We start from the raw sequence: 24,576 nt of genomic DNA, 5'->3' as shown, positions 1-24,576 counted from the left end.
CTCCAGACCCACAGCAGTGTGGTTGAATCTTAACCACCTTCTGGTTATTTAGGGACGGGTAATAAATGCTGGCCTAGCCAGTAATGCCTATGCCCCATGAGTACCTATTCTATTTGAAAGGTAAAGCAGACTTGAAGGGCTGAATGGCCTACTCCTGCTCCTATTTTCTATATTTCTTAACACCATCTTTCTCTAGAACTCACACATTTTCCATGGCTGCATAATATCCGTCTGAGTCCTTTAATTTCAAATACTCTTATTGAAGTCTAATCGCTGTTCTTATTGGTCCAGCTTTCTCAGCTGTGCATTGTTATTGAGTATTCAAGGGCTTTCATAAGACAAATGGCCATTGTATCCAAACTGCTGTGGTTACTCACACTTCATCTTCTTTATCTTTTACTATGTTCCACCATCTTGTTGTCCTCATCTCCAGTTTCTGACCCAAAGTAACCTTGTTCTGCTTTATCTATTTCAAACACTGCTCCACTTTCCTCATAACCCTCCCAAGCAACAGTTTTTTTCTAAAGTGGTTCCATTTCTTATTATTTGATTTTATTTTATTTGATTTGATTTATTATTGTCACACGTACCTAAGTACAATGAAAAATTTTGTTCTGCGAGCAGTACAGGCAGATCATTAGCAAACAAGGACGTACAGATCATAGGGTATTTAGTTCAGCGAGGCATACAAAGTAACAACTGCACAGGAGGTGCATAAAGGCAAAGTCAACATGAGATTTGAAACCTCACTCTTTATTATCTCTTCCATCCTGTTCTGCTTTCCTCCCCAATTACCATCACCCTGACCACAGATTGCTCTCCCTCCCTCACACTGTACCAACCTCCCCATTAAAAGAAAGAACTTGCATTTATGCAGCAACTTTCACAACTTCATTGTTGTGGAACACTTCACAGCTCACATACAATATACCTTGCAGAGATACGCTTATGATATCATCACCATATCACTCCATGTGACCTGATGGTATAAAGATCTCAGCCTCTATCTTACTAGGGCCACTGGCAGTATGACACACTGTGTGCTAGAAGAGTGTAACAATTTCCAAATTGCTCAGTACTAGCCCAGACAGGGCAATGCCTATGATTGTAAAATATGTAGACTCGAGAAACTGTAATAAACATCAGTTGAAGCTGTCAGTGCGTCATGACCCATACTTAGATGTTATTTACAAAAGTGAACATTGAGTATCACCTCATCAGGTACAAAGCCCTGCTGTAGGTAAAAGCCCATCACTGTGTCTCCCCCAGATCAAAAGGCTAGAACAGATCAAGATTCCCAGTGTTGGCTGTTTATGAAGAAACGACTCCCAGGTCTCAGATATCAAATCAATCAGGACATTCCAAAGCACTCTACAGCTGCAGTGCTAGACAAGGTTTTATGTTGAAATCCCAGAGTGGGATTTGAACCCATCACTTTCAGACACGGGGGGCAACAATGTTACTGCTTAAACAACTGCTGAAACCCATGTAGCATCTTTTGGCCTCTAGTGTTAGTCCTCCTTCAACTTTCAGTCAATTATCCTCCATATACTTTACCTGAGGAGTCCAATCAGTCTTTGCTACCTGTACAATGTCACAGGAGATTAACTCATAATATATTAAAAACCTTTCATACAGTACAAACTTTCGGAAAGTGCCAGAATTGACAAGTCCTCTCACATTTAGGCTTAAGGCATCAGCATCTCTAATGGAGTCAGCGTTTCCTGACTCACCATAAGAAACAAAATTCCAGATCCACTGGCAGAAATATAACATTACGCTGGCACATTGTTCCACAATAGCAAATTCGTTTCATTAAATTCCACATGAACTTCATTTTTTTTTGCATATATGTTACATCGTTAATTTGTGGCATTGTGTATATATTCCTGAAACTATACAACTACCTCACGAGTGGACAAATGCATGTATAAAAATTAAAATCCCCACTGACCATTCTGTTCTTATATTGAGTTAAAATTATTTCCTCATTGGTAAAACGTTTTGTATTTTTTAGCTCAGCTGGTGACTTGGTTTGGTACGAGTCCTGTGATGTTAAATCAGGAAGCAGTCAGTTTTTGATCCCATGAATGCATTGAGTTAGTTGATCGCAGTGAGGGTGAGCATTTTACAATTTCTTTCAGGGCTCTCAGGCTAGTTTAAGAGAAAGGAATCATCAGCCATGATTTCTCGTGCTGACATTACTGTGTGTGTGCAAACGCCTGTGTGAGTACATCTTTTAAGGTTAGGATGGAGCTCAGCTGTTTTGCTGCTCCCCCATTCCCCCCATGACTGAATAGCCCCTATTGACCCTCATCATCTTGATAAACGAGAGGAGCAGGAAAATGATCATATCCATAATTTGAATGTAGAGCTACTATTAAAAGTAAAGGTACCAATGCTATATCGTACATTTTTTTTTATTTGGCAACTGTTTTCATAAAGTGCTCTCGCCTTCTTAATATACCAGCATGATGGTTTCAGTTCCCCCGTGTGACATCCACCTGGCCTGTCTGCCAATTTGGTGCCAGTTAATGTGAGTTATGACCATGCAGTGCAATGGATTTGCACCGACAGGGAGCCAGAGCTTTAAGTACCACCAATACATTTCACTTAGGGCCATTAAAAATACTTTAACCCAATGAGTCTGGGCTACAATCAAATGCAAGCCTGATAGATATATTGCAATGTCCCACATCGACATTTAATATTCTCCTGAGTACATGCACATTTAATGAATACATTTCCTCAGATATCAATATGCTCCAATGATTCCTCATCCTATTCTTTCAACATTCTTCCCACTTACCCAAAAAGGTGTGCCAGTCCCTGTCCTCCCAATTGCTTGCTCTTCAGGAGTGTCCGGGCAGTCACAATGTGATTGTAATTCACTTCAGGTGGACAGGGGGCAAAGTGGATGCTAGTTCTTCCTGGTCCTTGGCAACATTAACGTCCTGGCAATGTTAGTTCCCATCTCGTATACTTTCCTGATCAGCTGTCCCCGTCTAAAATTGGTGGAGCTTGGCAAGTGAAAGTGGATTTTGGGTGGCAAAGAGTCATCAGCCAGGAGAGAAGGAGTAGTGGTAGCTCTCAGGTGAGTTGCTTGGAGAGTTAAATTCATCCTTGTGGCAGTTGTCTTCTTGACACTATGAGAGAAATCACAGTTCAACCTGATCCCCATCTGATGCCTATGCAGACACTTTTAACATCAATCTAAAACCAACACCCTAGTTATTTCCTCTCTCTCAGTCTCGGCTTCTGAGATCAAATACAGTCACCCTACGATTGTGGAGACTGAGCCAGTGACACTCCCAGTTTATGTATCTCAGTTCCATGTGTATAACAAGCGGTCTGGCAGGAGAAACCACAATAGTTATTTGTGAGTCATCGGAAAATCTTGTCATCAGTTGTAACTTGTTTGACTTTTTTTAACATCCTTACTCTTTTCTATTCCTGAGAATAGCTTGATAATACCTCTACTGATCAATCTTCCTAGAGCTGTTGGACCCTGCAACCATCTGGATTTGTGGCTCACGGTGAGAAAAATAACTTGAAGGCATAACTTATTTGACCTCCATGTCAATAATCTACCTGTCACATATGTGTATGTCAGGTCAGCATTAAGTTGTTAACTGTATCAATTGAGGTGAAGTATATAAATGTGGTGGCCATTTATCAGATGGTTACACAATACAAATGAATACAGGAGGACAGTGGAGTCTGGCGATATGTACCTGTACTGCATTACTTTGTGAGTTAATCTATTCCAAGTAAAGACTAATTCTGGTTTCTTTCTTTGCCAGCTGACTAATGGGGTTATAACAGGATTGAAAACCATACAGTTCTTGTGGAGAGCAAGTCTCGTTTGCACATTGTGAACAATCTCCTTGCTGTCATTTGACACCATAATTGTACTGTGGCGTTGATTAAGAACAGATCTAGCAGTTCAAAAATTGGCATCCATGAGATGCTGTGGGAAATTGGCAGCAGTTATAACCTAAAGGCCCATTCTAAAAGCCAATGACCAACTTTGGTTCAATGCGAAATGTGCCAGATGCAGAACCAATCGTGGTTAAAAATGTGGTGCTAACCTGGTGAAGCCATAATGCAAGGCTACGTGCAAGCAAAAGAGCAGAATCAACATACTATCGCACTCTTGTGGCACAGTGGCAGCATCCCTAGCTCTGAGCTGGGAGACCTATGTTCAAGTCCTACTTGTTCCAAAGGTGTGTATTAACATCTCTGAACAGGTTGATTAGAAAATATCTACACACAATAAGGTTATCCACAATCATCTGAACTGGTTAAAGATCTGCAGTCCTGGTATATCTGTGATTACAAAATAGTGGAGGACAATTAATCTGCTCATTGGTGCTTAGTTTGCGTTTCTCCAAAGCTACTCATCTCAGACCTCATTACAGCTTTGGTCCCAAAATGAACAAGAGAGCAACATTTCAGAACAGAGGCGTGAATGACCGTGCTTAGCATCAAGGCAGGATTTGATCGAGTGTACGTGGCATTAAGTGACCCAAGTGAAATAGATGACAATGGAGCTCAGGGAAAATGTTCTTCTCTGGTCAATATTTGCAGCCTCAGGACTTTGCTGCAGGAATTGCTAAAAGTAATGTCCTAGGCCTAACCATCTTAGGCTGCTTCATTCTTCCCTCCTCAATAAAGTAAGACATGGGAATGCTGCTAATCATTGTGCACTTTCTGTTCCTTTTAAGATTCCTGAGATAATGAAGTGGACTGTGCTCATATGCTACATGTCTGAACAACTTCCAGACTTGGGATCATAAAGTAACATTGACGTGTCAGGCAATGACCCTCTCCAACAAGAAATAATCTAACCATCTCCCCTTGACGTTTAACAGAATTACCATCACTGAGTGTCACTTCATCAAGACACTGGGAGTCACTATTAACTAAAATCTCAGCTGCAATAGAAAAGCGATGAGTACTAGTGCAGGTTGGAGACTGTGGGGAATGGGAGGGTGAATTCGATAAGGCCTGAAAGCAGGTACAAGAATTGTGATGCAGAATTAACACAGGCCCATTCATTGTTTTGCAGACAAGACATTGAATTCATGCTTCCTGCTGTTTTCTATAATTGCTGCATGCAGGCAGCACTGCCCACACTGTTCGCTGACTGCACACAGCAGCAGGGTCTCAATATTGTGAATTGCTAGTGTTACTTAAAGGCAGTCTGTACCTCTTAAAGGGAGGAGCATTGTGGCTGATGGAAACAGTGTCTGGAAATTAATTAATTTTGCCAATTCTTTTGTCATTCTGTCTCCTCCTGCATGAGAGCCTGCAGCATGGTTTTCAGATAGTGCTCTGGAGGCCTGAGTACAACATGTGGAGAGCAGGAAAGGCAAGCAGGACCCCATTCAGAATATGCTGGCAGGCAGTGGGAAGAACTAATGGTGGAAGTCAATGCAGTAATGTAGCTCCAAGAGCACGGGTTCAGCGCAAGAAGAAGGTTTGATGATCTTCACAAATTGTCAAGGTGAGTAAGAACAATCTTCAATTGTTTCATGTCTCCAGCTGCACCAATAGCCTCACCCTCTGCTCAGTTTATGACACTGTACCACTCACCCACCAATCATCTCCATCAATCAGTGCTCAACGGTTCAAAACTAATAATGTACCCCATGCCCATACACTTATTGTCTTATTGTGAGCCTTACACATCATCGCTCACCTACATTGACAGTTCATCTGCTTGGCATCCAATTCTCCGAGGCAGTACACTCACTGCCACACTACTCTTTCTTTCAAGAGATGATGGCACATTGTAATAAGACGCAGCAGAAAACAACTCGAAGGGATAAATACTGCTGCATTTTTTAAACCTCACCTCCCATGGAGCAGACAATGCTGGCCATCATGAGACAAGGTATCACTGAGGCTGTGGCCATTGGTGGAGCTGGAAGGACTGATGGTCAGAATACTTACAAATCGAATCCTCATCCTCTTTTCTCCCTATCTCTGATTGACAAGTTACGGATGGTGAAGGGTGCCAATCTTCAGATGCCATTTCAAGCCACTATCCCATTGGATTGCACGTTGCCTTCGGTCTTTAAGAACATTCTTCCCCAAGATGACAACTTTTCATAAGTTCCCAAATTCACGTAACTTCATTCTGACTCTCCATACAAGGAGACATGACATTGGCTGAACTTGCAATGAAGAGGCCCAGTCTAATGCTCTGGGCATCAGAGGTTCCAAAGCACTGCAGCAGCTGGTGAATGAGCCAGTAAATCTGGAGATAAAAATAAGTGAACTGGTGATCGTGAAACCAAGGTTAATTGGCATAAAATCCATCTTGTTCACTCATGTTTTTTGGAAGGGAAAATAAATGTCCTGACCTGGTCCAGCCCATGTGTGACTATAGAGGCACGGCAATGTAGTTGGCTCTTAGTTGCCCTTAGAAATGGACAGCAAACCATTCAGTTCAAGGGTCATTGGGAATGGGCAACAAATGCTGGTTTTGTCAGTAGGGCCAACACCTCACTGAAAGAGAAAAAAGCATTCTGGTCCATGGTGTCACCCTACAAACCAGGTCAGGTGGGCAAGCCAATCTGTGTTCCCTCATGTCTGGAAGAAAATTGATACCCAGAATGAAAATACCAAAGAACTACTTTGTTTGTTGACAAATGATTAGCGCCATTTGGCAGGCCTGTAACCAGAGGCTAGGATAATGAGTAATGGAAACATGACTACTTTAGAGGAAGGGAGCCGGTGGATTTTATTTTACAAGGTCTCATCTGAACAGCATAGAGAAGTGAGAGTTTTGAATGTTTATTTTGGGTCACTGGAAATCTGACCTTCAGTATAACCCTTCATCATGGTTTGGAAACTCCAATTCGTTAACCAGCAAACTGATAGCCATTTGTCTCAATGCTATCCATGGACCAGACTGAGTCACCCACTTGAATTTCCAACAGGAGCCTTTAGGAAAGGATACTCTGGAGCAGCAAGTGCCAATGATGAAAAGTCACCCAAAGATATCAGGATTTTCTTCTTATCTCTTGAGCAAATTCGCACTTTCCCTCAAGACTTTGCTTCCTTTTAAGACAATTTTACCATTTCTCTGTGACACTTCACCATTCCTCGTATCATCTTTGTGTCAGTTGAGACTGATGTTACAATCACGGCAAAAAATGTCCTATTCAACTTATTTCAAATAATCCAGAATCGCTGCATAAACATTGTCTTTGTAGCTCTGTCCCATCCCATGGGTGAGCATAGGCCTTTGCAGGAAGATTTGCTTTTAATATTTAAATAAAATTGAGTGTTCTGTATGCAGCACCTTCACTGTGCATTGAATACTGATAAAGGGCTTTGGCGGGTTGAGATCCAACGTGGTGATGGAGGCTTCTCCAACGTCTACAGCGACAACAAGAGCAGGGGAGATCGAGCCAGCATGGGGAAAGCGTGCCAAAGCAGCGGAGATCGAGCCCTTGTAGGAACTGCAGTCCCAGCATGACTAAGAATTTAAGAAAGATGGCAATGATTGAACTTTTAGATTTTTTTTTATTTTTCAACTTAATACTTAGAAAGATTGTAATTTTTGACTTTTAACCTTATTTCTTTTTATGCTGTATTAGATGTCACTGTAATGTTTAGCTTTTAATTTTGTTCTTTATTTCGTGTTCTTAAGCTTTTGTACCTAGGTACTTGTACCTAAGATGGCACAGTGTATGGTGACATTAAAAACTTTTCACTGTACTCCTATACTTTTGTACTTGAGTACACGTTACAATAACGTCTAAAGCTAATCTAAATCTAAATTTTGATTCTTCATTGCACAAACTATTTTCTGCACCGTGATACGTGAGGTGACTAGTTGTGTTTGGGGGTGAGGGAGGTTGGATGAGTGAGGGGTTATGGTGGTGCGGGAGAGATGGATGGAGGCACTTCTTCAGTCTTATAACCCCCCATTCCATCCAGGAATGGAAAAGATTGTTCAGAATGAGAGTAAGAGGCAGAGAGTCAGAAATGGAAGAGAAGTAAATGACGAGGAAGTAGGAAAAGAGAACAAATCAAAGTTGGGGCAGAGAATTATTAGGTTATTTTAGAGTGATTAGACATGGAAAGATTAAAACGACATCATCAACTATGATCAATGATGATAAACCCAATTGATCTGGGACAGACTACACCAGAACCATGCTGGGACTAATGTTCTTGCAAGCAGCATTACCAGGGAAATAGAGATGGTTCTAAGTGAAATATTGAGGGCAAATTTGAGAAGATGTGATAAATCAAAAACTGGAGGCAAGGTCAGAGAGAAAGGTATTAATGTGGAAGATGATAAATAGACGATGACAGAAAAGGATAGAAAGTCCAAATCTAAGAATTAAATCAACAAGTAAGATGAGAAATTACAGAAATAATAAAAGAACCAAACAAAAGGCTTTGTACCTGATGCACGTGCTTGAAACAAAAACACATGAACTGATAGCACAAATAAAAATAAATAAGTACGATCTGATAGTCATCACAGAACCATGGCTGCAGGATAATGTAGAAAGGGATCTAAATACTGTAGGGTTTGTGACATTTAGGAAGGACAGGAACTCAGAAAAGATGGAGAGTTCACTCTGTTAAACAATAATGGCATTAGCACAACAGAGAAAAATGACCTATGTTTGATGAAAAATGATAAAGTCAGGAAATCGCTAGTGGAAGTTGTTTACAAGACGCTTAAGAGTAATAATGCAGTAGGACAAAATGTAAAGCAAGCAACAATAATAGGTCTTGAAGAAATCAAATGGTAGCCTAGTTGAGGAGTTTGTAGCATATTTTTGGGATAGTTTCTTAGAACAGTAAATTCTGGAACTAAACAGAGAGCAGGCTGTACTAGACCTGATGTTATGAACTGAGAATGGTTAACTTAACAAAAGCGTAATGAAGACATCCCTAGATATTACTGATCATAGTATGATAGAATTTTATTTTCAGTTTGAGGGAGAGAACAATGGGTCCAAGACAAGTATCTAAACTTAAATAGTGGCAATTGTGAGGGCAAGACAAAACTAGCTAAAGGGAACTGGCAAGTTTGTTCAATGGATGGGTGAAGAGATATTTGGTGACAAATATTTAAGGGGATATTGAAGAATACTCACAATAGATACATTTCAGTGAGGAAGAAAAATTCTCAGTGGAGTTCCTGCAGGCTGTGGTCAAACAAAAATGTAAAGATGAAATCAAACTTAAAGAAAATACACACAGTCATGCAAAGAATGTTGGCAGGTCTGAAGATTAGACAGAGTATAAAAAAAACAAAGAATGACTAAAAAATTAATAATGGAGGAAAATTAGAATGTGAGGGAAAGTTTAAGCAGATAGCAAGAGTTTATATAGATATATCAAAAAAGAAAATAGTTTATGAAGTGAGCATCAGTGCTATACAAAGTGAGCCTGGGGAATTAATGAAGGAAAATAGGGAGATGGCAGATGAATTGAACAGGCATCTTGTATCAATCTTCATGATCCAGGATACAAGTAGTATCCCAGTAACAGCTGTAAATCAGGAAATGGAAGAGAGGGAGGATGTTAAGAAACTTACAATCACCAGGGAAGTGTCACTGTGTAAATTGTTGGAGCTGAAGCCTGACAAGTTCTTGAATCTTGATGGATTTAATAATAGGGTCCACACATTAGTGACAAGTGAGATAGTTAATGCATTGGTTTTAATTTTCCTAACATCCCTGGATTTGGAAATGGCTCATTCAGGTTGGAACTTATGAAATGCAGTTCTTTTATTCAAAAAAAAGGAGACAGAATTCAGGAAACTATTGATCAATTTGTTTAACATCTGTAATAGAGATAATGTTAGAATTTATCATTAAAGATATTATTAGCGGAAAACATCTATAAACTCAAAGCAATCAGGCGAAGTCAACATGGTTTTGTTGAAACCAATCTATTTGGATTTCTTTAAAGAAATAACGTGTTGCAGATAAAAGGGAACAGTGGATATACTGTGCTTAAATTTCCAGAAGATATTTGCGAAGGTACCACATCAAAGGTGATTGTGAAAATAAAAGGTCCTGATGCAGGAATTTAGGATGGGGTTTAGAATTGAAGATCGGCTTAGGTTGAAGATTGGTTAGCAAACAGGAAATAGAGGGTAGGAATGCTTGAGTAATTTTTTTGTTGTGGAATGAACAGTGTGCCACAATGATCAGTATTGATTTGGATGAACAACCTGAAGGTATAGTTGTTAAATTTACTAAGGCCAGAATGATGTGTAAAAAAAAAGTTGTAAAGAAAAAAGTATAAGGAGTTTGCAAAGAGATGGAGATAAGTTAAGTGAACATAAATGAACATCTGTTAAATGAAGAATGCTATGGACAAATATGGAATTTTCCATTTTGGCGCGGATTACCAGACTAAGACCTGGAATGCTTTGAATTTTTTTTATTCTTTCTTGGGACGTGGATGACACCAGGATGTATTGTCCATTTCTAATTGCCCTTGAGAGGGTGATGCCTTCTTGAATTGCTGCAGTTCTTGGGCTATTGCTATGCCATAATGATGTTAGAGGGGGTGTTCCAGGGCTTTGACCCAGAGACAGTGAAGGAATGGCTGGCGATATATTTCCTAATCAAGATAGTATGTGGCTTGGCAGGGAACTTAGAATTATAGAATCATAGAGATGTACAGCACGGAAACAGACCCTTCAGTCCAACTTGTCCATGCCAACAAAATATCCTAAATTAATCTAATCCCATTTGCCAGCATTTGGCCCATATCCCTCTAAACCCTTCCTATTCATATACCCAGATGCCTTTCAAATGTTGTAACTGTATCAGCCTCCACCACTCCCTCTGTCACCTCATTCCATACACGCACCACCCTCTGCATGAAAAAGTTGTCACTTAGGTCCCTTTTAAATCTCTCCCCTCTCACCTTAAACCTATGCCCTCAGATTTGGACACCCCCTACCCTGGAAAAGAACTTGACTATTCACCCTATCCATGCCCTTAAATAGATTTATAAACTTCTATGAACTCACCCTTCAGTCTCTAGGGAAAATAGCACCAGCCTATTCAGCCTCTCCTTATAGCTTAAATCTTCCAAACCTGGCATCATCCTTGTAAATCTTTTCTGAACCCTTTCAAGTTTAACAATATCTTTCCTATAGCGGGCAGACCAGAATTGAATGCAATATTGCAAAAGTAACCTCCCAACTCCTATGCTCAATACACTGACCAATAAAGCAAGCATATCAATGTCTTCTTCACTAAATAAAAACCAAAGGAACTGCGCTTCTGTAAATCAGAAACAAAAATAGAATTGCTTCTCCAGCAATTTCCATTTTTGTTTCCACCTTCTTCCGTATCTTGTCTACCTGCGACTCTACTTTCAAGGAACTATGAACCTGCACCCTCTTTGTTTGGCGACACTCCCCAGGATTTACCATTTAGTGCATAGGTCTTAACGTGGTTCACCCTACCAAAATGCAGCACTCTACACTTACCTAAATTAAACTCCATCTGCCACTCCTCAGCCCATTGGCCCATCTGATCAAGCTCCTGTTGTACTCTGAGGTAGTTTTCTTCAATGTCCACTTCAACACCAATTTTCATGTCATCTGCAAATTTACTAACCATACCTCCTATATTCACGTCCAAATCATTTATATAAATGACAAAGAGCAGTAGACCTAGCACCAATCTTAGGGCACACCGCTGGTCACAGGCCTCCTGTCCAAAAGGCAAGCCTCCGCCACATCCTCTGTCTCCTACCTTCAAACCAGTTATGTATGCAAGTGGCTAGTTCTCCCTTTGTGATCTAACATTATGGACCAGTCTACCATGCGGAGCCTTATCGAACTCTTTACTGAAGTCCACATAGACAATGTTCGCCACTCTGCCTTCATCAATCCTCTTCATCACTTCTTCAAAAATTTCAGGCAAGTTAGTGAGACACAATTTTCCACACATAAAGCCATGTGTGTGCAGGTAGTGGTGTTCCCATGCATATGCTGCTTTTGTCCTTCTAAGTAGATGAGGTTGTAGATTTGGAAGGTACAATTGGCGATGCTTTGGGATGTTATTACTGTACACACAGTTGCCATTATGCATCATCGGAATGGAGTGAATGTTAAAGGTGGTGAATGGGATGCCAATCAAGTGGCCTGCCTCGACCTGGACGATGTTGAACATAAGTGTTGTTGGACCTGCGCCCACCCAGGCAAGTGGAGAGTATTCAATCACAGTTTCCTATGTTGTACCTTGTAGATGGTGGACAGGCTCTGAGAAGTCAGGAGGTTAGTTAATTGCTACAGAATTCGCAGCCACAGATCTGTTGTTATTGCCACAGTATTTATAAGGTTGGTCCAGTTCTGTTTCTAGTCAATGATAAACCCCAGGATATTGATAGCAGGGACTTGATGATGTTAGTACCATTGAATGCCAAAGGGCAATGGTTGGTTTATCTCTTGTAGTAGATAATTATTGCCTGGTACTTGTGTGTCATTGCTGAGAGCAGCATTTGCTGCCACAGCTCAATGCTTCAAAACTGGGACTCTTTTTGTGACAGGTGTAATGTTGCAAATGAGCAGATTCAGTGGTGAGTTGCATTCTAAGTGACCTTTCAAAATGCTTTTGGAAAGTAAAGTAGAAACTTAGGTTTAGACCATTCCCTTCATCTATTAACAACCTCAAAGAATTGCAATATTGATTGATCACAGCTTATCTTTGACAAGGCCACAATAGATTGAATTAATTAACTTTATTCTTGCTAGTTGGTCTTGGATAATGTTTTTATGCTAAAATTCAATATTCTTCACACACAGATGTCAGACTGACAGGTCCCTAGTTCTTCATTATTCATGATCTTCATGGGGCAGCTTGGGTGAACTCCAGATTGGCCTCAGTATTTCCTCTGAATACGAGTGGACTTCCTGCAATCTCTGTATGACTAATGCTGCATCCAAGGAGAGTGGCTTCCTCTAGTGTCAAAAACTTCATTTCTCCTGTTACTACCCGGGATGAGGGCCCGCGATTTGTTACGATTCCAGTTGGGATATATCAAATGGTTATGGTCCTGGGTGAGGAGGGAGGAACTGCTCACTTTCCTGATTTAACCACTTGTTTGCAATAAGGTTAATTTTTTTAAAAATCCATCCCATCATGGAGAACTTAAAAGGAGCCAAATTAACTAAGTGTTCTTAGTTAAAGAAAGAGTAAACTTATTACCCTTATTAGCAATGAAAAATGATTAAAAACTAGACAAATATGCAGATTAGAAATGTGGACTAAGTAAAAAGTACCAGTTAAAAAGATATATGAATCTATTTCTGGGTTCTAACAAAGTTTCAAGCGGTATGTTGCAGCTGGGAAGTTGGATGATATGCTTACAGTAATGTTGGTAGTGAAGTGGTTGATTTTGAAATTCTTGGCTCTGCAGTTTTCCTTTGTCTTGTTTCCTTTTTGATGGTGTCTTCACTGGCTCGATTGGCTTCCAGCGCTCAAAGCAAGAAAGAGTCTTTCTTTTCCTGCGCAGTACATTAGCCCATGTTGGTACATGAGCCACTCACCAAGACTTGGACTGCAAGACTGTTGTATATTCTTGAGACGGTAAACACAAACATATCTTTCAATTCATCCCCTAAACCTGGGATGTGAGCTACAAGAGATGGCTTTCCTATTGAGAGGGGTGATGATTTTTTTCTTTTGCCTTGCATCACTTCTTTTTAAGTCTTTTTGTTTGAAGATTCCCAGACATTTTACAAGTTCCCACGGGAACTTTCAGCTGTAAATGAATTTCATTCTCGGGATTTACATTATCAACAATTCTTGACTCATAGGCCTTTTTTTTATTCAAACACATACCTAATTTAAAAGTTCAATATATCCATAAGTGATTTGAGGTGATGATCTAACTTGATGCATATCTCATTTCAATGCAAGACTTAAATATTGTCTTTCATGCACCTTCTTCATATTCCTACATAGAACATAGGAAAGCAGAATATCAAATTACAACACTGAAATAGGCTCTTTGGCCCAACTATTGATTCTGGTGTTCATGGTTTACATGTACCCATCCATCACTAACTGATCGAACCATATTATGGGTTATCAAGATTGTCTTGAATGTTCTATGTTATTCATTTCAAAGTGGCGAGATCTGTCATCGAACCACTCCTTGGATAAGGATGGTATCATTTTCCTAATTTGCCCCTATAACTTGGCCCCAGTGCTGTGAAATGGACTAAGTGGACTTTGTCTTAAAATTTCTTTTTTTTCCATCACTTTGTTATATTACTGTGGGAAGGGCAGTTATTCTGATCTTTTTATTTCTTTATTTTTCTAAATTATTATTATGATTTTGTATTTTTGAAGGCCTGTAAATGCTGGACTTCTTATTTCACAACTTTTCTAATTTTTTCCTAAGTATTTGTCCTCAAGAATCTGTACCTAGGTACCTTTGTACCTAAGATGATGCTGGAAGTGGTAACTTATGAACTTCTCACCGTACTCATGTGAGCACATGTGACAATAAAGCTAACTTAATTCAATTCAATTCAGTTCATTAGTTCAATGGCTAGTAACACCATGCTACTGGTTGCCCATTCTTCAAGAAAAATCCCTGAAATGCTGCATATCTGTATCAACTGAACTATAACAGTGGCCCTGTGCACATTTGGAGGCTGCTATATCTTTGTTCGACCATCCTAAATCGTTCAACCATATGTGAGAGGGTCTGCTGTCTGTTAGGGGGCAAATGAAAACTCTGCAGGTGAGTGAAGATTTCTTCAAAGCTTGACTTTGAAATTATTGAAGACGGGTGACAACATTCTGTGTATTTCAAATACCTGAGTGACCTGAAAAAAACATCACAGGTGCCACAGTGATAAAACATTAATTTTGTCAGTTAGTGTTATGGCAGATGTTCATAGCTGCTATACCTCAAATGCCAATACTGTTGTCAGGAAATAGTGAATAGAACAAGGCATCTTTCCACAGGGATAGAGAGAGTGGCGGAAGATCACTCTGCCTGTGTTCTGATGAAGGGTCACTGGACTTGAAAGATTAACTTTGCTTTCTCTCCACAGATGCTGCTGAGTTTCTCCAGCAACTTCTGTTTTTGATCCTGCCTAGATTACTTTTGAGGTCTCCTGGAAGATAGCTGAACCACAAAACAATAACTTCTACTTCTCAGCCATTGAGCTGATGACCTCTCTTAAGACCCGTGTTGAATCCCATCTCTCTGACCAAGCATCAGGTCCTAATAACACTTTCTTTGGTTTTGTATCCACTTTTCTCTGATCGTGTCTCTGTGAACTTTGTTGAGTTTTTTTTTTAATGTGCTATATAAATGCAAGGTGATGTTGTTGCTATCTGAGTCTTGATTCTCACCCTTTTTGTAATTCTGATAGTTTTTCCCCTCGCAAATAGCCCACACACCACATCCCACATTGTTCCCCCCTTAATGGGCCAACTCTTGAATCTGGCATTTATCTTTCCAGCCCTTATTTTCACATGTACAACATCCTCCACTTTGTGCTTTGTTCAGGTTCCTGAGGGTGACTAAAATTGGCTACAGGTGGTTTACAAGTTAAAGTCCTGTTGGGAGATATTCTTTTCTTCAACATTACAAACTAGATTGCATTCTGCATCTGCACATACAAATTATTAATTCTCGCAGAAAAGAAAATTAACAAAAAATGGACTTATTTCTGACTTTTTACAAGTACATTACCTCACAAGTCAAGTGGGGTCATTACATAACATGGTTGTTCTTTCCAGATGGTGCATAACACTCTGAAGTGCTCCGTTAGATTCACGCATACATGTTAATGTTTATAATATGTTCTGACATTCCATGCTGCAGATACTTTGATGACTTTCACACAGGTTTTGGTCCCTCGCTGTACTATCAGGGCAGGGCCTTAGACTGTAGTCTGCCAAAATTGAACCTCACAAAGAAGTGTGCTTTTGTTTTCCAAAACATACTTCCTTATATATTAATGTATATTCATAAATTTTATAAAAGTACATTTCAAATCATTTTGACTGGATAATTACAGAAAGTGCGATAAAATTCAACTCGTCGCCATACAGCATTTTCCACTTTTAGGTGCTTCAATACAATTGTAACACTTATATATTTATAATACACATTCCATGTCAAGCATACAGCCCATGGGCAAATCACTTCAATTTGAAAATTACAGACATTGCAATAGGATTTAACTTTGCTCTGTTTGCATATTCCACTCTGAGGAGCTTCAAAACAATTTCAACGCTCTTGATCTTCTCAACGCACATTTCTTCGCTTGCATATAGCCCAAGGGATTCCACACCATTTCCAGCCCCTTTGGGTACAATAGCTGAAAGGCATTCTACAGTGACTTTTCCCCATTACACCTGCCCCAAGCTTTAGTGTGTCTTTGAAATGTAGCCCTGGACCTTGAAATTTGCCAGACTACAACATTCAGTCGAGGACAACTTTTTGCACTAGACAACCAGCAAGACAGCTATACAACTTTAGTTGGACAATAATGAAGTAAATAGCAAGTTAATGGCAATGGTGACAATTATGCATGCATGTCATATGTTTACCATGCATGCCAGTATTGTTTGTCTATGCTTCCTCTTAAGTTTCTTTTAATTTCAAATTCTTTCTTGAGATATTTCCTAGCAGACAAAATAACTGAAAAATCAACCGTGCATAAAGATTAACTTTACAATCATGTTGCTGTTTATGGGAGCTTGCTGTGTACCAGTTAGCTGCTGTCTTTCCTACATTATAAGAGTGGCTACAGCCCAGACAGTGTTTAATTGCCTTTAGGGTGTCCTGAGATTGGAAAGGCACTATTTAAATGCAAGTTCCTTTCTCTACAGTATGTTCTCCAGGGTCACTGAACAGCTGCTTGATACAGAGATAGTAGGAACTGCAGATGCTGGAGCATCTTTCTTTTTCAAGCTTTTCCCTGCAGCATAGTCTAAGTGGATTTTGTGGCCATTTTTGTGGTTAAGCATTTGCCCAGGTTGCATGAGCTCATCTGTTGTTTTTTATTAGGTGCTGTGCCTACCTGAACTGTTTGATAAGTAAATGCAACATTCGTGATTCTGATCCCCACCTCCCATAAAGGACTCCCATTTAACCCTTGGCCCAGAACAGATAAGAATGGTTCACCAATTGTCTTAGCAATGGGACTCAACCTCCTGTGAAAAGCTTACTCATTGGAAACATAGGCCAATGGACAAATATATGGTACTTTTGAGTACCTGCTCCTATCCTACAATTCAGCTGCCCTGAGCTTGAATCTCTATTTAATCATTCAATCAAGTGGGAAGCAGGAGGAAAAGTTGTCTTGATGCAGAAAATCAGCCACGTCATCATATAAGATAGCAGCTACCAAAAGCCTAGCTGATGCTATCACAGGAAGTGATATCAGATGACATGGCACTCAGTGTACAGAAGGAATTACTCCAAGCAGCAGGGTTCTCTCCTTATTCTGTAAGTATTGTACATAGTTCAGTAAATGGTGCCCTACATCCATCTCCAAGCATGCTTCCAACAATTGTTTTGAATGGGGGATATAGAGCAAGGTCGGGTCAAAGAGTTTGCTCTCAGTGCTGTTCCTTGTATTAATAGCCTGTGGTCCTGTCACTGACCTGAGCAGAATCACACATTGTCCCTTTGGGAACTTGCACAAATGGACAGCTGAGTGTCCAGACCTGCTGGATGGGTGGGAGTGGAACCGGGAAGTAGCTGGTATGGAGCGATTTGAGATGCAATGGAAAACTGATGTGTCTTAAAGCTTTGAACTTGGCAATCATTCTCCTGTTACCTATCTCTGTCTGAAAGTTACACACATCAATGGGAAGGGAGCATTTAAAGAAGCAAAATCAAGACAGCAAATGCTTTTTCTTTTTCCTGTGGTTTGTGTTAATTTTTTCTTTCCTCTTCTGAAGGTCTGCCTCCAGGGATGGTTTTACTGGCTCTATCACCCCACATAAATAACTACTTTTGATGCTAGACAGTGAGTGCTAACTGGCGACTTGACTGTGGAGGCTTCACAGCTGTGCTTGACTCTCACCTCCATTTTTCAATTGGAGATCCCCAAACAGCAATCTGAAACTCTCTCTCTCTTTGATTCCTAGCCCAGGGTTGTGGAGATCAGTTGGCATTTAGACAAATACATCACAACTTCGAAAACCTAATGCTCACTATGCTGGGCAGTGCCCTTTACTGAATGGGACATGTCTTTTTATACATGTCGACTATTCTCCCAAACACAAGCTGATTTTTCTTCCTTACAATTACCTTCTTAAAAATCAACAATTTCAAAAGAAATCTTCCCTACTGTCCCTGAAGATTTTCAAACATTGAAAATCAGAATAAAAGCAAAATTATATATATACTGGAGATCTTAAATCCAATCAGATAATGCTGGAGAAAGTCAACAGATCTGGCAGCATCTGTGAACACAAGAACAAAGTTAACATTTCAAGTCCAATATGGCTTTTCTTCAAAACTAGATATTGAAGAACAGAAACTCTCTGTGGAGATACAGGTGATTTCACTTCTTCATCTGCATGATCACAGGAAATGGAAATGAAGAGAAAAAAATATTTTTTTCACTTCCTGATATGTAAATGATTACAATCCAAGACTGTATCATTGATGCTGTTGGAATAACAGTGTCCATGTTGTGTATTGACACACTCATGGATATGATCTTAGAGTATTATGATTATTTGAATAAGGTGGGAAGTCTTGAAGTGGCAAAATGTCTAACATTGGCTCCAATTCCATTCATTACTGCTCTGAGTTCTTACTATATAACAGTGAAGTTACCATGATTTTAGCAGAATATAGGACTGCTCTCTCATTGGAATGAGAGAGAGAGACAATGGTGGCAGTTTAACTTGATAGTCACCATAACTCAGGTGAGGGATAAAGGTTAAGAGGGAGAGTCATAGAGTCATACAGCATAGAAACAGACCCTTCAGTGCAACTAGTTAATGCTGACCATAATCCCAAACTAAACTATTCCCACTGCCTGCTCCTGGCCCATATCCCTCCAAGCCTTTTCAATTCATCTACTTATCTAAGTGTTTTATAAATGTTGTAATTGTACCTGCCTTCTGCGTAAAAAGTTGTCCCTAATGTCTTTTTCAAATCTCTTACTTCTCACCCTAAAAATGTGCCCCCTAGTCTTGAAATCCCCCATCCTAGGGAAAAGACAACTACCATTAATTCTTTCTATACACCTCATTATCTTATAAACTTCTATAAGGTCACCTCTCAACCTCCTATGCTTCTGTGAAAAAGGTCCCAGTCTATCCAGCCTTTCTTTTTACTCAAACTTTCCCTACCTGGCAACATCCTGGTAAATCTCTTCTGAGCCATCTCCAGCTTAATAATTTCCTTTCAATAACTGGATGGCATAATACTCCAGAGGAGGCCTCGCCAATGTCCAGTATAGTGTCCGAATTCCTATATTCTACGGATTGGGCAATGAATGTAAGCATGCTAAATGTCTTTTTAACCACCCTGTCTGTATATGATGCAAACTTCAATGGTAATTTCAGCTAGTGGGTGCGAGTTGAACACATGGTATTGGCCTCACTGTGCAATGTAAATTGGTTATCCAACCAAATGAGCTAATTGACCTTGAATTCCTCCACTAAAGGTGAGTCATGTAAACAGCTGTCACTGTGAGGTTGATAGTTGATTCCAAAGTCATCTGTTTGAGATCCAAAGCTAAATTGATTGGGATTTGTACTGGCTGGAGCTCATTGGATCCCCTAGCAGGATGTATAAAGGGACTCACCACTAGTCATGGAGAAGAACTCTATCTACATCCTAAAAATGGGAATAGTTATCACACAACGTTGGTCAGTTAGTTCTCTCAGGAGTTGCCCTGCCTACAATATGGAACATAATTGTAGGAACAGACCCGAGCCGAGGAGAGGACGCTCCCTCGGTACCAACACCACCAATCACACACCGCTCAAAAAACAATTTTGGATTTAGCTGTGAAGCCACCTACAGTCAAATAGCTGTCGACCCTCCAAGAATAAACTCTCGGGAAGCTATTCCGGAAAGAGCCAACTGTTTCCCGGCGGGAATGACTGCTTTCAGGGAACTCTACAATTGTAGGAACAGCTTCATCTCGCTGTTTGGAAATGTAACAAAATTCTAACGTCAGTGTTCGAGTCATTTTATTTCATTCTAATCTCACGTTAAATCGGGAGGAGGTTTAGATAATCTCTGAACTATTATTTAACGTGTCCAATGACATTCAAAGCGTGGGGAAAGTTTCCGAGTTCTCTGAGGGTTAAATGATAAGAAACGGGAGCGAGGAAGCAATATTTTAAGTGGCGGAGGGACAGTTAATTTTCTGAAGAGGAGACTGCTTTAGAGAGAGAGGAGAGAGAAATCCCTAGCATTGCTAAATCGGCTTAAAAGCCAGAAATGGTGAACGGTTTTCTGGAGGGGAGGGGTAACTACATATCCACTGTGCTAAAAATCGAGACAGAGAGGGAGGGGAAGGGCTGGAGTGGGAGAGGTTTTTAACAAATCTCTCAGTCAGTAATCCTGGTGCTGAGCCGGAGGATGGAACTGTACGTTCGTCTCGCAGATATCCCGGCTAAATATATGCACATTTGAACAAAATTCTTTCATTTTAATTTCCAAAAAAAAACAAAACAAAAACTCTCAAACTCCATCAAGTGGTCTAAGAAGGCTTGGATTTTAAGGCAATGTGATTTTGTTTGTTTGTTTTGGGGAGGGTTATGCTAGCGTCTGTTTGCTTTAACATGAGGATTTCCCTGTTCTGTGAGCTGAATGGACCTTCTCAGACCCGAGTTTAAAACTAACTGAAAATGAGCAGCAAGATCTGTCTCCAGCGACCCTTCTTCCTCCTCCTATATCTCGTGGACCTTACTCTTGGTGAGTTGTACTGATTACAAAATAATGTTACAATATTAAGGAAATGTTACAGTATTAGAGAGTAGGTGGCTGGTATTTGTTGGGCAAACACTCCGTTTCCAGTCAAACACAGAAAATAAAATCTGTTGAACGAATGCATGCATTTATTATCAAGATAGTTATCTCTGTACATTCCCAATTTGTGTTTAACCAACTCCCAGCAATTTGCTGTTCGGTCCAAAGCGAGTTTTACACGGTGTTTAGGTTCCATGTAATTTGTATTATCCCTGCATGATGAATTCCAATTGTTTTAATGAGAACCTGACATGTTCTAGCTGTAAATTATTTTATTATAACAGCGTTTCCCATGAATGTATTTTTAGCCCTCGGAATTTTTTAATGAAAGTACTGTCTCATGTTAAAGGGATTAGCATGAGAATGAAACAGCGTGGTTTTAAGAAGCGATGGCCGTGGTAAAATCGTGAGGAAATTACAAGCAGGTTTGATTTGTTGTTTCATTTCATTTCTGGGATATTGGACTGGGCAGGAGTTTCCTCAACTGGATAATCTCTGCAGGGTATCAATGAAACTCACCCTCTTGGGCAATCATTCTCCCGCTTACACTTTTCCTTCTATTTCTTCATATTCCCTTTGAACTTTTTATTTTCTTTCTTTTGGTTCAGTCTTGTTCCTAAACGTAGCAGCTGCCTCGGGGATTAGATTGGATTTGGGATTGTCCTGGGTTCCAACACTCCAATTCTACCCGTTTCTCTGGGGAGCTGTCCAGTCCTGAAGTCAACTCTTAAATGTAGCAGCCAGGGATGGGACCACTGGAGAGAGGGGTGATGGTGGGCAAAGAATGTTTCCCTATATCTTCTGTCATGAGTTTTATCCCCTCTTCCTCATTCAAAACGGGATGCCACCCCACCGACCCCCCCCCCCCCCACCCCCCCCCCCCCCCCCCCCACATCTCATTGTGCCTCCATTACAGTTTGAGTCCAGACAATTGGTCTTTCTTCACCTTGGCCACTTTATACATTCCATTGCATTTATTGGAGCTGATCAATCAGTTATAACCTGGTCTCTGATGGTGGGCAAAGCAAGTAGTTCTGAGATTAAATATGTATTGGATTTTCAGCTTCTACTCTGAGTCAAGGAGGTCTTGTGGTGTAGTGGGTAGTGTCCCTGGCTCTGAGCCAGATGTTCTGGGTTCAAGCCCCACTCCAGATCTTGCTGTGTTCATCACATAACCCGGCTGAACAAACTGAATATCTCTTTGTAAATCCATCCAATATATGCTAGCAATGAGCAGGAGAGATTCCTGGTCAGCCATGTGATAGAAAAAAAATTGGAGCCTCTATCATCACTGCCTAGTGCTTCAGTAAAAACGGCTATTGTGCCAAGACAATTCAGACTCATTTGGGGGATGTGGGCAGTACTGGATATCTACTGTAGGTTGGATTGGTGCCAATAGCTTGGATTTTGATCCCGGTTCTGACTGGGATGGATTCGGGACCAACATCCCTGCCCTAAGCATGGTGGTTCAATGAGTCACTCCTGCATGTAGCTGCTGAAGAAGACACTGACCTTTATCATGAAGAGAGGGAGTTTCCTGTCTGGAGACTGAGTTGCCAACTGCTCTGTGGATTTGGCGTGTGCCAGCTCCAATCACTATAATTGCCACATGTTGGTATGTGCACTGTAGTTATACTATCATCCATAGCTCAGCACTCTCAACTCTGAATTGGGGTTGTGAGTTCTAGGCTCAATCCAAACAGATAGAAAATTCAAAGTAATGCTTCAGTGCTATATTGTCAGTGTATTTGCATTGTTGGACATCACTTCTAGTAGCTGAGATGTTAAACTGACACCCATCTGCTCTCTCAGGCTAAGATAAAACATTCCTAGGTAATATTTTGAATAGGGCATGGAGGGAGGTCACCCAGTTATAGAGTCATAGAGATGTACAGCACGGAAACAGACTTTTCAATCCAACTCGTCCATGCCAACCGGATATCCTACATTAATCTGGTCCCATTTGTCAGCAGTTATTCCTCTAAACCCCTTCCTATTCCTATACCCATCCAGGTGCCTTTTAAATATTGTAATTGTATCGACATCCATTACTTCCTCTGGCAATTCATTCCATACAAGCACCACCCTCTGCGTGAAAAAGTTGCCACTTAGTTTCCTAGCTAGTTTCACAAACATCACTAAGTGAACAGATTATCTGTCCATTTAACTCGTTGTTTGTGGAAACTTGTGTAGATTAACTACCATCTTATGCTACTTTAGAATACTGGCCACACTTTGAAGGTGCTTAATTGACTGTGAAGCAAGATGAGGCATCTCAAGATCAAGAAATGCAAGTCTTTACTTCTTTCCGATTGAACTGAAGTTAAGCACAAATCCCTTTCATGGCTTTGTCAGGGCTCCTTCACTCCTAGCTCGAAAGAGCACCCTCTACTGTCCCAGACACACATTACCATCTCCGATGTTAGGCATACTTGAGCTGAAATTGACAGCTTATGGCTAATTTAAAGGACCATTTTTTTGCAAATACATTTTTGGCCACTTACAACCTAAGAACACCATTCGCTATAACACAATAAGTTGACTGTTGTGAAGGTGGGTGTCTTTTTAAATGTATCCCACATTGAAGTTTAGTTTCTTCTCCAATTAAATTAACAATGACTAGGTAGACACTTCTTCAACTTTTGGTAAGACACTTGGGAGAAAGAACTGGAAGTTGTACAGCCAAAAAATTCAACGGCTTGCAAACAAGAATCCATTTTTATATGTTATTTAGCTAGATGGTGAAAGGATACTTTAGACAAACTGTACTCTTCATCACACATTTCTTCTCCTCTAAATAGCTTGATATTTGATTGATTGTTATCCTTCCATGCATTGGGGTTGGGTTAAACTCCTGCCTGTCTGATTCTTTTTAATTACTTCATAATGACAGAGTTAGTGTCATAGGACTGAATTCAGAATGATTGCCAACTTTGTTGTTCGATGTGTTTTGTTACAGACCTGGTTAGACTCAGACGTCAGAATCAAAGGTATAATTATGATAGGACTCTCGCTTTGAGCTGTGAGCCTGTGCTTGATGTCTCACATAGGATGTGATTTGTGACCAAAGATATTTGGTTTTGGTATTGCTTCCTTGCTATCAAAATAGCAGGGATATGGAAGGTCAGCTCTTCCTTTCCCTTCCTCCAAGCAAGAGAGCATCTTCAATACATATCTGCTGCAGGAACGTCAAAACTAGCTTAAACAGATGGAGGGCAGTATGGAGAAACAGGAGATAGGATTGAAAGGTGCAGAGTTAACATGGAGAGCTAATCTTCAGTGCTATTGAATGGGTACTTGAGAGCTACTTGAGCTGAACCAGCCTAGCTTCAAATGCAACCATGGCCCCAACCCACCTTCATGCTAGAAAAGGTATTGTCAAACCCAATATTTCTTTTCATGAAGTGTTGGCGGAAAACTGTGCGCTTGCCACCTTTGCTATAAAAAATCAAGTCAAGAGTGCAAAAGGGAAAAATGTTCAAATTTACAATAAAAGTAGGGAGGGAAATCTTGCCCAGGAAAACTTAATTGGCAGACATGGACATTGGCACCATGGTGGAATCTTTCTGGTAGCAAAAGTCCAGAGCA

The 24,576-nt window shown here is 40.3% G+C and overlaps 1 protein-coding gene across 1 annotated transcript in view; it reads left to right on the top strand.

Moving 5' to 3' along the window:
• Positions 1-20,590: 20,590 nt before the first annotated feature.
• igsf21a (immunoglobin superfamily, member 21a) overlaps positions 20,591-24,576 on the top strand; it is a 449,567-nt gene continuing 445,581 nt past the window's right edge. Inside the window, exon 1 of the mRNA XM_048614901.1 lies at positions 20,591-20,934. Within this exon, the coding sequence (XP_048470858.1) occupies positions 20,868-20,934 (67 nt within the window). The 5' untranslated portion in view covers positions 20,591-20,867. The remainder of the gene's footprint in view (positions 20,935-24,576) is intronic.

This window comes from Rhincodon typus, chromosome 31 (genome assembly GCF_021869965.1).
Source record: "Rhincodon typus isolate 14 chromosome 31, sRhiTyp1.1, whole genome shotgun sequence".
Lineage (NCBI taxonomy): Eukaryota > Metazoa > Chordata > Chondrichthyes > Orectolobiformes > Rhincodontidae > Rhincodon > Rhincodon typus.
This window is presented reverse-complemented; position numbering and strand designations above follow the sequence as displayed.